The 16,103-nt window shown below is 50.8% G+C and overlaps 1 protein-coding gene across 4 annotated transcripts in view; it reads right to left on the bottom strand.

Moving 5' to 3' along the window:
* Positions 1–16,103, bottom strand: part of LOC310702493 (cullin-9-like) — a 30,273-nt gene that overhangs the window by 2,444 nt on the left and 11,726 nt on the right. For all 4 annotated transcript variants that reach the window (XM_083494014.1, XM_083494011.1, XM_083494012.1 and 1 more), the window contains exons 9-29: positions 15,733–15,940; positions 15,128–15,321; positions 14,009–14,217; positions 12,026–12,251; positions 11,235–11,340; positions 10,684–10,911; positions 8,853–8,943; positions 8,593–8,764; positions 7,396–7,501; positions 5,747–5,842; positions 5,482–5,657; positions 4,849–4,982; positions 4,563–4,748; positions 4,236–4,351; positions 3,513–3,695; positions 2,988–3,145; positions 2,308–2,548; positions 1,980–2,154; positions 1,446–1,591; positions 565–670; positions 22–218 (exon numbers count right to left, since the gene is read on the bottom strand). In XM_083494014.1, coding sequence (XP_083350140.1) covers positions 22–218; positions 565–670; positions 1,446–1,591; positions 1,980–2,154; positions 2,308–2,548; positions 2,988–3,145; positions 3,513–3,695; positions 4,236–4,351; positions 4,563–4,748; positions 4,849–4,982; positions 5,482–5,657; positions 5,747–5,842; positions 7,396–7,501; positions 8,593–8,764; positions 8,853–8,943; positions 10,684–10,911; positions 11,235–11,340; positions 12,026–12,251; positions 14,009–14,217; positions 15,128–15,321; positions 15,733–15,940 — 3,454 coding nt within the window. The remainder of the gene's footprint in view (positions 1–21; positions 219–564; positions 671–1,445; positions 1,592–1,979; positions 2,155–2,307; positions 2,549–2,987; positions 3,146–3,512; positions 3,696–4,235; positions 4,352–4,562; positions 4,749–4,848; positions 4,983–5,481; positions 5,658–5,746; positions 5,843–7,395; positions 7,502–8,592; positions 8,765–8,852; positions 8,944–10,683; positions 10,912–11,234; positions 11,341–12,025; positions 12,252–14,008; positions 14,218–15,127; positions 15,322–15,732; positions 15,941–16,103) is intronic.

Here is a 16,103-nt window from a genome sequence, read left to right as displayed (position 1 = left end):
CCAGGCCCCTGCATTTCGTACCCTGAACACCAGGCTGTCGATGTGCAGCTCTCTCTCCTCTTTCAGGATCTCGAGAAGGAGGCAGGAGATGGTGTTCCTCTTCCTCTCCAGAGCCCTGCCCTTGTTCTCTTCCACATCGAAGTAGGTCTGCTTGGGCAACAGCCACAGGCGCTGGCTGGGCGCTTGGGCCAGCGTCCCCTCACTCAGCCTCAAGATACCTGGAACCAAAAGACATAGGGCAGGCAAAGCCAAGATTGCACCTTCCAGCTGTTGGGAACTACAACTCCTATCATCCCTTAGCAAGGCTGGCAGGGGCTGGTGAGAACTGTAGTGCAGAACACCTAGAAGGCGCTAAGTTGTCTACCCTGACGTAAGGACTTCAGATTGGCAGAACTTCTCAGATTTCCAGCACAGTTGGCTCTTTTTGAGGCCTAGCTTGGGAAACTCTCCTTGGCTGTAGTTTTTGAAAGGATTTGGGCAAAGCAAGTGCTCCATGGAAGTAGCTGGAAGTCAGGATCCCACCCACCTCACTGGGAAAACTCAAGATCCCATCTCCATATTTACCCTGGCTCTGGGTCAAGATCCCATTCGTCGTCAGAGGTTTCAGTGCACAATCGAGGAGCTCCGGGGAGAGACCTGTGGCTTGAAAGAGCCTTTCCACAGAAACCTCCTAGGGCCAAAAGGGAAAAGAAAACGGAGGTAAACGAAGACAGCCTCAGAGGAATTCTTGAACACCTGTCATGGTGATGGAAGCAGGTTCAGTTAGTGCCTCCTTCAAGAATTGGGGGGACTTGCAAATATAAAATAACAATAATTTTATTATTTATACTCCGCCTATCTGGCTGTGTTGCCCCAGCCACTCACAGGAAATAGGAAATTTGCAGGGTGCATGCTCAAATCCACACAGCAGGAGTCACTGAAGTGCTAGTTTCTGCCACAGCAGCAATGACAGGATGTGGGGATAACCATGAGAAGGTTTTGCAACTTCGGAAGCAGATAGAAGGAAAGCTAAGCATTGTCCAACAAAGCACATCTGGAGTTGGTTAAACAGGAACTGTGCTTGGTGCTAAGCCAAGCCTGGGGATCTGGTAGGGCTTTCAATATCTACTGTTCAAAATTCAGGCAGTGGGGCTGTTTCAAGACATGGTCACCAACATTTCAGGACCTGTGGGCAGATCTGCAAACTGGAGAATGTGTCATGGGCAATACACACACACCCTTGCAACCAAGCACACCCCTAAACCAATGCTGTTGGTGGCAACAGATTGCTTCTCTCAAACTAAACTTCAGTGAGTCCAGGAGCAGAGGAAGGCCTGTCTTGAGCACACCTGTGCTAGCAGGCATCACACTGGCAACCCATGTTTTATGCAAACGCAGGCCATCCTATGAGTCACGGAAGATGCCCTGCTGATGGCAAGCAAGAGGGGATGAAGGGAGTCTCAGACCTGGGCAGTGTTGAAGCAGAGGAGGATGTACATCTGCAGGGTGGAGACATGCAGGAGGCAGCCCTGGTACTCCAGCTCCGCGTGGCCCAGCCACGTCCACTGCAAACGCCGCGGCTTGGTGTGCTCCAGCCCAAAGCGGCTCTGACCTGAGAAAGACAAAGGCAACGGTCAGGGAGAAATACTGCAGCAAGACGGGCAACACTCTCTCTGCCTCTCTGCTCAAGGACAGGATATCACAATACCGGGGTTGGAGAAGCATGAACAAAACACAAATCTTCTTTTTTTAATTGTCTCATCCCACGTTCCGTAGATTAGCCAGATTTCCCAAAGATTATGAACCTCTTAACGCTGCCTCTCTCAAAGGATGGTTTAAAGACTCACAGCTCCCTGCGAAGGTTTGTATCATTTCTTTATAGAAAGTTTGATGGTTCTCATTTCCAAGTTCAGAGTCTTGGGTAAAAGTGGGGTCCACCTGCCCCCCGAAACTCAGCCTGAGAGAGGCAGGGCTGGGCTCAAGAACAGCCTGGCACTCACTCTGGGTGTAGAAGTCAGCAAACTTGCTCAGGTGCTGACTGAGGGATTCTGGGAAGAACCTGGCAGGATCCTCCAGGTAGCAGAACGAGGAGATGGTCCAACAGCGTGGAGACAGCGCCAGCACCTTCACCTCGGCCTCTTCCTCCCGAGAGAACAGCTGCTGCGCCTCCACCATCTGGGGAAATACAGAAGGTCTGTGGCTTTGGCGGACAGTGGGGGCTGCCCAGGCAGTGTCAGCGGAGGAAGAAAAGGCCTTGGGGGCAGAGAACCTCCTGCGTGGTCCACAGGGATGGGGCTCTGCCCTGCTGGCCCCTCCTTCGCCTCTCACCTCTCCTTCCTCCATCTCCTCCTCCGCCTCCCAGTTCCCATCCTGGTCGAGTTCCAGCAGGTGCTTGTCGAGCTGCTCCAGCTGGAAGAGGTGGAACTGCTGCTGCTCCTCCTCCAGCTCACTCAGGTTCTTCAGCATCTGCTGGGGGAAGCGGTTGGGGAAGCAGAGCCCAATGTGCTCCACCACCGCACACTCCAGCCACGTCTTGCCCTGAGACAGGAGCCGGTCTCCCAGGTAGTACCTGCGCAAGCAGAGAGGGCAGACCCATCAGCCCAGACCCCCTTCATCCCTCCTGCAGGGCAGGCCAGACCCATGGACAAGAGACCCACAGAAAGAAGGAAGGAACCCAGCAGCTGAACCAGCGCTCTCAAGTCATTCTTCCTTATGGAAGTGCCAGGAACAGGCTGCACCACTCCCTGCCCGACGCCTGCGCCGTCTCCCAGAACAACGTGATAAGCAGCTCCTTGGGAATATGGGAAGCTGCCTTGGACTGAGCCAGGTCCCTTGGTCCCTCCACTGACTGGCAGTGGCTCCAGGGCTTCGGACAGGAATATCTCCCTCCTTCCTGGAGACTGAACCCAAGACCTTCTGCCTGTATGGCAGCTGCTCTCCCCCCCCCCCCCGAGCTCTGGCCCTCCCCAGTACAATTCCACATGTCTGCCCCACGAAGGCCTCCTCACTGGTAGAAGTGCTCGAAGGTGTTGGCCAACTCCAGGCCTGCCAGAAAGAGGACGGGCTCCAGGCTCTGCTGCAGGCGCCGCAAAGTCTCCACGTTGCCAGAGTCCGCCCAGCTCTCCTGGATCCACCGGTCGATGTAGCGGGCAAACTGCTCACTCACCTGTTGGCCACAGAGCAAGAGGCACCAGTTGAAGCCGGGAGAAGCAGCAGGTGGAGCTTCCATGAAGGGAGGGGGGTGAGGGGGGTGGAGGGGATTCCTCCCTCAAATCAGCAGCAACACCTCCAGGGAAGGGGATGGACAAGGCATCTGGGGAAGATCCCAGAGGGGGAGGCTGGCTGCTCTGTGATCAGGCCAGGGGAGCCAAGCAGGCTCTGAGATGAGGCCACGTTTGACATCCCTGGAACTGCAAGGGGCAAGGCCAGGCTGCCTGCAGATCTAGGGGGGGTGTCAGAGGGACAGTTCTGCTCCTTGCAAATGAGCTCCCCCGTGACTAGGCCGTGCCCCCCACCCTTGCACACTTACTCACATGCATGGCTGTCAGGAAGGAGAGCTGCAGCAGACCCCCCGAGAAGCCGTGGCACAGGGCCAGCATGAAGGACATCTGCTGCCCAAAGAGCTCCTCCATGGCGGTGCGGAGGCGCAGGTAGGTGTTGCAGTAGCGCTCCACAAAGTCCGGGGCCTGCCAGGAGGACTCCAGGAACAGCTTCACCTGGGCAGAGGGACGGCAGGAGCACAACAGGGTCAGAGCAACCCACACGCCCTTCTCTGGCTCCCTGGGGCCTGCCTGGAAGTCTTCCAGCAGGCAGGGATGCCTGGCTGGTTGCCTGTCCTGGGTAGCGCTAAACACCCTTTAGCTCGTCTTTTGATTGGCTGTAAGTCGTCAGGAAAGTCTGGGCATGTGACTGGAACTGGGGCAGAAGTGTCAAAATCAGAACGAGGCTCCCACCTAATTCAGCAGCACCACGTAGAGCTTGGAGCCAGGAAACCCCCTTTCCTGGGAGAGTCTGGTCCACACCCAGTCCTGTCCTGCAGCCTCAGCTCTCCCCAAGGCTGCCTTCCCAGTAACCCCTTAATAGGCAGGGAAGCAGCTGCATGCAGACACAGTGAGAACAATGCAGCAGGACTAGTGAATGGTCTGCCATGGAAGACGTGGCCAGGAAGACATCTGTTTGCAGCAATGGAGAGTCGCTACGCCGCATCTCACCCTGCTTGGCGCCCCCATTCGCGCCTGGTCCTCTGCGCCCCATACCTGCTGCTGGACCACCCCTTTCCAGCACTGGGTGATGCCAGTGGTGCTGCTGGGCTTCTTCACGGCTGCCTTGACAGTCCCAGAGCTCGACTCTTTGTTCTTCCCGTTCTTCCCGTCTGCAAAGTGGGGGTTGTGCGGCGTTATTCACGGGGACCGGAGCACCCAGGCACCCACTTCTGACTATACGGGACCTTGAGGGCTCTCCTCCCTCCCCAGTTCTCCTGCCAGAGGCTCCCCTGCGGTGACCTTCCCACCTTCAGTTCGGAAAGGGGACCTGCCCCTCCTGGGCTGTCCATCTGCCCAAGCAGGGAGTGGGGAGACACTCACTGGATTTCACGGGGGGCTTGAGCTCCTCGGCCTCAGGGCTGCTGGAGTCCACGTGCACCAGCAGGTGGCTCAGGCGCCGGACGCGAGAGTTGAAGATGGCCGCCCGGCTTTGGGCACTCCGGGAAGCCTCCAGGTTCTCCAGGTATTGGCTCAGGAGCCAGGAAAGGGGGCTGATGCCGCTGGGATCTGCAGGGCAGGAAAGAGTCAACACGGAGGGCTGCTGGGAGAGGGGAGGGGAGGGAGGGTGTGGCTCCTGAGGACTTGTGCCAGGAAGGAGATGCCATACCTGGAGTGGTGATGCTCTGCACCAAAGGGCTGATCAGAGCCTCCCAGCAGGTCTTGCCCAGGGCCTGGGCAGCTTCGTCGTCGGGAAGGAAGCGGTCGGCAAAGACCTGCTCGTGGCGCAAGGCACTGTTCAACCTGAAAGGGCAAAGGGGTGGAGGGTCAGCTGCTGACTTGGGTGACGCTTGGAGGCCTATGGAGGTCAGGGGCAAATGGGCTGAGAAGCAATGGCTGCACAGGGTGCGGGACAAAGCAGGGCAGGAGCTTGAACAACATGAAACCCAGCCAGATGGGTGGGGTATGAATAATAAAATTATCATCATCATTATTATTATTACTGAGATGGAAGGGGGGGAGGAGCAGGATGGATATCTTCCGACAGGGTTTCCCAAACTTGGGTCTCCAGCTGTTTTTGGACTACAACTCCCATCATCCCTAGCTAGCAGGACGTATGATCAGGGCCAATGGGAATTGTAGTCCAACAGTTGGAGACCCAAGTTTGGGAAACCCTGTCTTGGGGTAAGCGTGGGAAGGGCTGGGAATGTGGACCCCCTCCCAGCGCAAGAGGGAGACCCCTCCCTGCCCCGCAGGACACCCCTGCCCCTCCCCACCTGCGGCCCCAGGGAAAGCGCAAGACCTGTTGAAGAGCTGCAGCAGCTGCATCCGGTCTTCCGAGATTTCCTGGCACCAGGTGTGCGCCTTGGTGGTGTAGAAGAGGTACGTGCGCCGGCACAGCTGCTCCTTGAAGATGGGCCAGAAGGTGGGCTTGGGGCCCAGCACCTCGATGCCACGCACGCGAGTGTCAATGCCCCCCTGAGAACGACACAAACCTTTACAGTGAAATCAAGGCAGCACCTGTGGGGAGGGCCCACAAAGACACGGCAAAAAGTGGACAGTCCTACCTGCTGACAGCGCTTGATCTTGACCTGTATGATGGGCCAGAAGCAGTTCATGTTCTCCAGAAGGATCACTCTGCTGGCCGATGGTGGGACAGTCACCTTTGGGCAGAAAAGGAGAAGATGCGGCTTGGATTTGTCATTCTGAAGATGCCTCTTAATCACAGAGGAGAAGAAAAGGGGCAGAGAGGCCCTAAAGTTGTCTTTGCCTAATTCCCTTGCTCTCTTCTTCCCTCCCACAGGGTTGTTGGTGTCAATTGCCTCTGCATATGTTTGTGCGTGCGTACTTAATACAATAATTCTGTAAGTTGCGTGTCTTTGTTTCTCAGTTTGATCCTTTTATCTGGGGTTTTTTTATGTATCGTGCAATTTTATGCTGTTATTTTTATTGATGAATAAATTAGAAATTATTTATTGCAATGATCAAGAGTGAATTCCTTATTTTCTGGTGTTTAATTTTATTGTGTAAAAAGCTGTGTGTTTTTTATCGTGACTTTTTTTGTATCGGGTTTTAAGGGGCGTGATCTTCATTGCGTGTTTCTTGTTTCTGCAGCTAGTGATACAGAAAGGTGGAATGTTAATTAAACATGAAACGAGATGAAATTTTAAACGTCCTCCAGGTGCTGCTTGAAGCACAACTTCCACCATCCCGGATAAATGGAGGGATGCTTGTTGGGGCTGATGGGAGCTGCTGTTCAGCAACCCCTGGAGGACCAAAGAAGAAGAGGAGTTTGGATTTGATATCCCGCTTTATCACTACCCGAAGGAGTCTCAAAGCGGCTAACCTTCTCCTTTCCCTTCCTCCCCCGCAACAAACACTCTGTGAGGTGAGTGAGGCTGAGAGACTTCAGAGAAGTGTGACTGGCCCAAGGTCACCCAGCAGCTGCATGTGGAGGAGCGGGGAATCGAACCCGGTTCACCAGATTACAAGCCTACCGCTCCTAACCACTACACCACACTGTCCCCTGCGCCTGGTCCACTCCAACTGGCAGCAGCTCTCAGCCAAAGGTCTTTCCTATCGCCTGATGACTCCTCCTATGAACCAGAGACTAGCCTTCTGAAGGCAAGGTACGCATTCTCCACTACTTAGCCTACAGTCCTTTCCCCTTGAAGCTGTGCCAACAAAGGCAAAACCTTGACCAGAGAGAAGAGACGGTGGAAGAAGATTGGAAGAAGTTTAAAGAATATTTGAAAAAATATGTTAGTATTTAAATCTGAGAATAGCTTTGGAAGTGGATATAGGCTGTAGGTTTAGAAGTAGAAGACAGTGTATTTTAAAATAGTATTACTTGTAAGGGATAAAATGTGAAGATTTTTATGGTAAAAGTGTGGTTTTAAAAAATGGTTAAAAATATATGTAAACTGCTAAAGATGAGGTAAAATGAAAATCAGATAGGGGGGGCTTGGGGAAACTCACCTAACAATGTTTAGAAAAAATAAGGGTAAGACAAGAATTTGTTTGTATTGTTTGTTTTTCTGTTTGTGTTGTTAAGTTGTGTTATAAAATGAATAATTTTTGGGGGGGGGGAAACAAAAACAAAGGCAAAACCTTGTCAAGTGTGGTGTGTGTCTCAGAGACAGGAACCCTTCGGTGGCAGGGGGAAGAGCTTGCTGCTCTCTAGCCACGGAAGCACCTTTCAGGCTGAAGCACTGACCGCATTGAGCTTGATGCTGACACTGGCTGCGCTCTCCCCTCCCATGACCATAATACGCGCTGGCATGTAGCTGGAATCCTCGCTGGTCACTAACAGAGACAACTGCCTGTGCAGGGAGAGAGAAGGGGTTTCAGAGCAAAAACCAGGCACCCTATTGGGAGCCTGGGACCTTTTCAAAGAAGGCAGGAGAGCACGTCTGCCTCGTTCCACGAGAACCAATATGTTCACACATTCCTGGCTCAACAAGAAACTTGGCTCTCTATGCCTGGCATCCAACCGTCTTATTTTATTTATCTGTGTTAAATTTTCTGCTTTACAATTTAGAATATTCATTTAGACAACCTTAAAATATCAGTGTCTTCCCTTCTTCTCTTTCCGCAGTTCATTTTGCATAGCATAAATCCCTGCATATTCTTATATAAACTAAACCATTCAGCATTCCATTGTTACTTCCATCAAAACTTATTTACACTCTTGAGTTTATCTTAATGCTGCCTCTGGTTCACAGCAAGAAATCTCAACTCATTTGAAAATGACTATGTTAAACTGTGGAAAGAGATTAAGAAAGAGCTGGAGATTCGGGAGAGAATGACGCTCTCCCTGCTTGGCAGAATCTCAGCTATCAAAATAAATCTATTGCCCAGGATGCTGTTTCTATTCCAATCAACACCAACTGTAAATAATGCAGGCTGCTTCAAGGAGTGGAAGAAGGATATTTCTAAATTCATCTGGCAGGGGGGAAAGCCAAGAATTAAACATAAAATTATGATAGACATATTTTGATTGTTGTTTGTTTGTTTATTAGACTGATACGCCACAAGAGATCACAAGATCTCAGGGCAATTCGCAAAATACAGGGTTAAAGCAACAAATAAACACAACAAGAACAACAATTTATTATTTATACCCCGCCCATCTGGCTGGGTTTCCCCAGCCACTCTGGGAGGCTTCCAACGGAATATTAAAAACAATACAGCGTCAGACATTAAAAAATTCCCTAAACAGGGCTGCCTTCAGTTGTCTTTTAAAAGTAAAATAATTGTTTACTGCCTTGACATCTGATGGGAGGGCGTTCCACAGGGAGGACGCCACTACCGAGAAGGCCCTCTGCCTGGTTCCCTGTAACCTCAACTTCTCACAGCAAGGGAACCGCCAGAAGGCCCTCAGAACTGGACCTCCCTGCATGTGTATACTCACCGGATTACGACCCCACGATGCATATAGATGTTGATATGGTGGGAGGTGCTGTTGCCATTAGATTCCCAGTAGGTCTTGGGGTTCCCGTCTGTCAGCTTGCTGGCTTGCTGAGGGTTGGAGGAGACTTCCACCCTCTCCCAACACTTGTCGTCTTTGACCTCTGTGCTGCAGCCTGAGCAAAGAAGAAATGACCCTGGGCTTGGTACAAACGGCCAGAGGAATGAGACGTCGACAGCTCTGAAGGCTAAAAGGACACTCACCTTGGCAGAGACTGTGCAAGAACACATCAAAGAACGGGATGTTGATAGGCTGGTGCGTCTGCCTGTGTTCTTCTATTTGACCCAGAACCACCTGTGCATTTGGGAGCGGAGAGAGAGGAGAAAGAGGTAGAAGAGACACCAAGAGACACCAACGTATCAAAGGGCAATAAGAAGGCAGAGCTAGCTTTATGGAAGCTCAAAGTGTGCAGGTACCAGTGGACCAGCATAAGAAGGATATTGAGAAGCTGGAAAGTGTGCAGAGGAAGGTGACCAAGATAACAAAGGGTTTGGACTCACAGCTGTCCATGGAGACGCAGGTCAATTCTGTATCCAGGGCAGCTGTCTACCAACTCCACCTGGTACGCAGGCTGAGACCCTACCTGCCCGCAGACTGTCTCACCAGAGTGATGCATGCTCTAGTTATCTCCCGCTTGGACTACTGCAATGCGCTCTATGTGGGGCTACCTTTGAAGGTGACTCGGAAACTACAACTAATCCAGAATGTGGCAGCTAGACTCGTGACTGGGGGCGGCCGCCGAGACCACATAGCACCGGTCTTGAAAGACCTACATTGACTCCCAGTACGTTTCCGAGCACAATTCAAAGTGTTGGTGTTGACCTTTAAAGCCCTAAACGGCCTCGGCCCAGTATACCTGAAGGAGCGTCTCCACCCCCATCATTCTGCCCGGACACTGAGGTCCAGCACCGAGGGACTTCTGGTGGTTCCCTCATTGTGAGAAGCAAAGCTACAGGGAACCAGGCAGAGGGCCTTCCCGGTAGTGGCGCCCGCCCTGTGGAACGCCCTCCCATCAGATGTCAAAGCGATAAATAACTACCTGACATTCAGAAGACATCTTAAGGCAGCCCTGTTCAGGGAAGTTTTTAATATGTGATATTTTAGTGTATTTTTGGTTTCTATGGAAGCTGCCCAGAGTGGCTGGGGAAACCCAGCCAGATGGGCGGGGTACAAATAATAAATTATTATTAATTATTATTATTATTATTATTATTATTATTATTAGGAAACCAAGCCTTATGAAGAATGGTCGAAGGAGCTAGGTATGTTTAACCTGGAAAAGTGACAGGAGATATGATAACCATCTTCAAATATCTGAAAGGCTGTCACATGGAAGATGGAGCAAGCTTGTTTTCTCCTGCTTCGGAGGGTAGGATTCCAACCAGTGGCTTCAAGTCACAAGAAAGGAGATTCCGACCAAAGATCAGGAAGACCTTTCCGTCAGGAAGCGCTGTTCGACAGGGGAACAGATTCCCATAAGAGGTGGTGGACTCTCTTTCCTTGAGGGCTTTTAAGCAGAGGTTGGATGTGTTAGTATTTCGCGCCTCCGATGCTGCAGATGAGATTGGTGTGAATCACATGCCTGTTTGACAAGCTCACTTTGAAGAGCAGCAGCTGAATCCTCTCATCGCTTTAGAAAAAGAGTAAAATTTGTGGTCAAGTTTGTGTAGAGAGCCAGTGTGGTGTAGTGGTTAAGAGTGGTAGACTCGTAATCTGGTGAACCAGGTTCGCGTCTCCGCTCCTCCACATGCAGCTGCTGGGTGACCTTGGGCCAGTCACACTTCTCTGAAGTCTCTCAGCCCCACTCACCTCACAGAGTGTTTGTTGTGGGGGAGGAAGGGAAAGGAGATTGTTAACCGCTTTGAGACTCCTTCGGGTAGTGATAAAGCGGGATATCAAATCCAAACTCTTCTTCTTCTTCTCCTCCATGCAATGCAGCCAATACTCAACGCAGCACTGAATCTGCAAGCGACTCTGCTCCACCTGGCCTGCACTCCCAAGCTAGATTCCCCCACAAAAGGTACCGGGATTTACCTGGATGCAGCCAGCCAGGATGCTGGCGGTCATCTTCTTATACAGGCCGGCGTACTTCTCGCACTTGCTCACGAGGTCCCTCAGTTCTGTCACCCGTGGGAGACCGGAGCCATGCTTCTCCACGACTTTGGCCAAGGCTTCCTCGGTACGCAGGCAGCACATGGAAACAGCACAGTCTCTGTCCAGGGTTGCCAAGTGATGAAGGAACTCAATGGACTCCTGGACAACCTGCAGGCAAAGGGGAGAATATAAAAGCACATTAGGAATTGATAACAGTATTTAAAATAAATAAATAAACACAACAACAAGTAAGTAGTTTGCATAAAAATGCTGAGATCAACTTTTTCTTTAAAAAATCACCATTCACAAAAAAGCGTAGGAAAAGAAGGCACTAAGTGGACTTTTTACTTTTAGTGGGAAAGTTACGTTTAAATAATCATCATCTGTTCTACAAATTCCATAGAACATCTGCAACATATGAAACGGGATCACAGAACATGCTTCAATAGTTCTTCCTCCCAGCTCCCTCCCCACCGATTCTTCCTCCCTACCTCTTGGTCATTTAGGTGAGCACTCATGGAAGACAAGCAAGACTCAATGCACTTATGCCAGGGCACTGAGTCTTCCCAGGAACTGTCCAGGAACTTGTTCAAAAGCCTGGAGCAAAGAAGAAAGAAGAGGAGGAGGAGGGAAAGTTCTGAAAAGAGACACGTTAAAAGCAACAACTGAGCTCCTCCAAAGTGATCGCTCCAGACTACAACACAAGACCCTGCCAACAATAATCTTGCGATGCAACAGCTAACTGCCTTGCAACCACCCAAAAGCATTCTCTACTTTCTTTCATGCTTCTGGTTTCTTTATATTATTAATCTCCTTCATATTATTATTCACATGCACAGCTTGGCACTCTCTCTGGAGTTCTAGTTTGGGATAAGGAATGGCAATACTCTGCACATGTCGTGCATCGCGGCACATTTCCCCCTGGTTGCGAAAGTGTTGGGTTTTAAAAGCAGTCAGCGTGCTTTGTTGATTTATCCTGGTGTCTGCATTCCCCATTGAGATAACGTTTGGTGCCTATAAAAGTCACAAAATGATTGGAGAGCTCGACTAAACATTCTGATTGGTTGGGCTTTTGTTGTTGTTTGTTTGCCTGTTTCCAAATGGTTGCGAAGGACTTGTACACTTCTCATCCATTTCCACAAATTCTGCGTTTGCTTTTGCAAAGTTCCGACCTTGCCCCATTTACAAGGTGAGAAAGGTATGATGGGCTCTCAGCCTTTGGGGCGAGTGCAACTCTCTTGGGTCAACATGGCAAGCTGCCATCGAAGTACGTGAGCCATACCTTAATGTTCCCAGCAGTACGTCCCTCTCAGATCCCAGTGGCACCAAGTCTTTGAGCAGAAGCATGTCGGCCAGAAGCTCACAGCTGTTTCCCACGGGGAAGGCACCCTGGCCACAAATGCAGCCCTCCAGAGCCATCACCATCTCCTTGCAAATGCTGCTGGTGTGCAGACTGCTCAGCAGTTTGGGAACACCAATGTCCTTCAGGCCAAAGGAGGCTGCAGAGACTGGTTGGTTGGGGAGGGAAGACATTTTGAAGGGCAGAGCTTAGAGCTTTGCTCTTGAATAACAACAACAATAACAATTTTATTCATACCCTGCCCATTTGGCTGGGTTTCCCCAGCCACTCTGGGCAGCTTACAGCATAACTAAAACCATAATAAAAACACCAACCCTTAAAAACCTCCTGATACAGATGTCTTCTAAAAGTTGTGAAATTTTATCTCCTTGACATCTGAAGTGGGGGGGGGGGGTGATCCACAGGGAGGGCGCCACTCCCTTGCCCTGAAGTTGTTTTGTTTTTATCTTTTCAGAAACCTAGAATCATAGATTTGGAAGAGACCACAAGGGCCATCGAGTCCAACCCCCTGCCAAGCAGGAAACACCATCAGAGCACTCCTGACATATGGTTGTCAAGCCTCTGCTTAAAGACCTCCAAAGTAGGAGACTCCACCACACTCCTTGGCAGCAAATTCCACTGTCAAACAGCTCTTACTGTCAGGAAGTTCTTCCTAATGTTTAGGTGGACTAATTAACTTATTAACTCCTGGAACCAAAGGGTGGTAATTCAACATCCTGTCAGTGCAAGGATGACCACCCAGTGCACCCTCTCCAGATCTGCCCCAGAGGGTTGTAGGAACCCCTAACACAGATTTTTTTGGGGGGGGAGGGCCTTCATGCGGAGGAAGAGGGAAACGTTCTCTTGTGCAAATAGAAATCCTTGTGCTGACTAAATGCTCACACAGCACTACTTTGGATACAACCCATTTTAATTTTTTAAAAAGAACTCCCGCCTCCAGGGCACGAGCAATGCTGGTTTATCGCATAATACACCTTCAAGTATCTGTCTGGGGTGGACTATGCAGAATTAGATAAATTAACAGGAAGGATTTGAAACCTGTGGGACCAGAGATTCTTAGAAGACTGGAGTAAATATCTGAACTATCTGAAAAGCAATTGTAATAAACAGATTACGTTAGTACACGGGTGTCAAACACAAGGCCCGCGGGCCGAATCCGGCCGGCCAGACCTCGTCATGTGGCCCGTGTAGCCGCCGGCGGCCGCCAGCCTTCACCTTTTATTCTCGCTTTTTTTTTTTTGACACAAGAAAGCCGCCTTTTCAGCGCATGCGCGGCAGCCTACAAGCCAGAGAACGTCTGCCCTCTAGCGGCGCCGGCCGTTCTACACAGGAAACCTCCACTTTACATGTATTCAGGAAACCTCCACTTGTTTTTATATTGAGCGCATGCCATCCTGTGATGTGACAGATCCAACAGCTGCCTGAACCCTTCTCTCCTGTACTGTAAGTCCTACAGATACAACCGGCCCTTTGAGGGTGACCAAACTGCTGATGTGGCCCCCGATGAATTTGAGTTAGACACCCCTGCGTTAGTAGGACTGCCCTGGCCCTGGGGGAGGATAACCTGACTTCCTTAGGGCCTGGGACTTCTAAACTATGATTATTCATGGACCTTAATGTCCTCTGCGGGGCATACCAGGAGAGGCGGTCCCGTAAATACGAGGGCCCTAAGCCACAAACAACATTACTGAAAAATGAAAATTTAAGGCAGCGCGGTAGCATCCGTGTGTGACAAATTGAAGTCAAAAGGGAGAAATGTCCAGTGCCACAGAGAGGAGAGGCAGCGCCCTCTTGGCCCAAACGTCTTCAGGCCCACAAGGAAGGAGAGCACAGAGATACTGCTGCTAATGGAGAGCGTTCACCCTCCAGCCTAGACCCATCCTCAAAGCCTCAGCCACGTCATACCTGCATTCTCCTGGCTCAGGGGCAGCTTACATCCAGCCAAGCGGCTAAGCACTATCCAAGCCAGCCTCTCGTTGGAGCTCTGGCCGGCTTGGCAGCAGCTTTGCAGGACTGCATGGAGGTCACAGTTTTCCAGCTGCTCCGCCAGACCCTTGTGGTAGTCGATCAATCGGTTGAGCACCAGAAGCCCATTCCGAACTGCTGCCGAGGCCCTGGGGGAAGAAGGCAAAGGGAACCTGCATTGAGAGGCTGTGGGAAAGAAGTGGGGTCTCTCCTTCTTTAGAGGGTCTTCAGCAGAGGCTGCACAGCCGCTTCTCGGGGGTGTCATAGTGGGTTTGCTGCATCAGCAGAGGATTGGGCTAAATTACCTTCAAAAGGTCCCTTTCAAGTCTATAATTCCATGAAGCAGAATAGAACTCAGGCTCATACAGGATTTTCCAGCCCCGGAAAGCTAGGAGCCTCATATTCAAGGAAGATGAAGTGAACCTTCCCTCCAAAATCTCAATAGAAACGAAAGATCCCCTTGGTCTGGGCTCTTCTTAGCCTCAGAGTAAAGATAAATACCATACTTTTCCATGTATAAAACGCCCCCATGTATAAGAAGCCCCCTATTTTGGGAGACTCAAATTTAAGAAAATGAGGGGAGGTGGCTTTTTTGCAGAGGATTGCCCAGGGTTGTTTAGCTTGTTTTAGGGGGGATTGCCGAAAATCACCCGCTTGCGTCCAAAAATCCGCCTCTCATCTGTCCCCTCACTGGCAGAAGCTGTCAATCGCCCCCTCAATTGCCGCAGTGTCAGCCAATCAGCAACAGCCATTGAGGCAGCAACCAATAACACACTCAATAGCCGATGACAGCCAAGGCAGCAACCAATCAAACGTCCACCCTATGCACTATCCATGTATAAGACGACCCCCATTTTAGCATAATTTTAAAAGAAAACAATCTAGTCTTATACACGGAAAAGTATGGTATTCATACAATTTTTACTGAAGTTTTAAAATTATATCTCCTCTCTCTTCCCTTTCTCCTTTTCCTTCTATAAATTTCCCTCCTCCTTATAATTTGAAAGCGTCAGATACGAACGCTCCTTTGCCTCACCCAGATTCCCCCTTGAACCTCACCCAGGTGTGTTCAGCATCTTCTCGATGGCAGCAGGGACGGCACAGAGCAAATTGCCAGGGACTTTGCTGGAAGCAGGACCGACGCCGGCGAAGATCTCTTGCATTGCCCGGGCATCTGAGGGTTTCAGAGGGTAGTGCTTCTCACAGCCTCCTGGTAGCTCACAGTTCCCAGCTCCCAACAGTATCTTCAGCGCCTGGGGGACAAAGACAGCGGCTGAATGGCAAGGAATAAAGCAGAGAGAGGAATGGCGAACTGTAAATTCAGTAGACCAGTGGTTTCCAATTAGCGATCTCGTTTTTCAAAAAGTCATGGATTTCCTCCCCCCCCACACACACATTTTTGAAACCGTTGATATCTCTGTGGTTGGTTGTGTTATGTGAATGGTGCCATGATACCCTCCAAAACATGTCCCAGCACAAAATGGGACACACAACTTCTGGGCTGCGCTCCCACCCGAGTCACATGATCTGCATGGCGGCCAGAAATGGAAAGTACTGGGCAGTTGAAGGGTACGTGCTGCAGACCAGCAACTGGAAACCACTGCAGTGCACATTCGTGAAATTACATTGCACCCAAACCATACAGCATACGGCAGGAAACGTACCGCTAAGCCAGCCTGCTGCACTGATGCAGACGTGGAGTGCTTCTGCATGCACTGTAGCACGGAGCGCAGCCCCCCTCCGAGGGCGAAGAGGACCCGCCAGTCATACTGAGCCATGAATCGGCACAGCATCTGTAGTGCCAACACCATCACCAGCTTCTCCTCCACTCGGTGACTCAGCAGCTCCACCAGCAGCCTCCCCATTTTCTCCCTGTGGGCAGCAGAAGGGGCAAGTCATCGCAGGAGCCTGGCCCCTCAACAGACTGCTGGAGACCAGGCCCCAAGCACATAGAACCAGGCAAGGCAAATACTTCTTGCTACTGAACAGAAAATAACTTGTCAATAAATTGGTGGTGCCAACTCTGGGAGGGAGA

This window comes from Podarcis liolepis (assembly GCF_965112155.1).
Source record: "Podarcis liolepis genome assembly, chromosome: 3".
NCBI classification, from domain to species: domain Eukaryota; kingdom Metazoa; phylum Chordata; class Lepidosauria; order Squamata; family Lacertidae; genus Podarcis; species Podarcis liolepis.
This window is presented reverse-complemented; position numbering and strand designations above follow the sequence as displayed.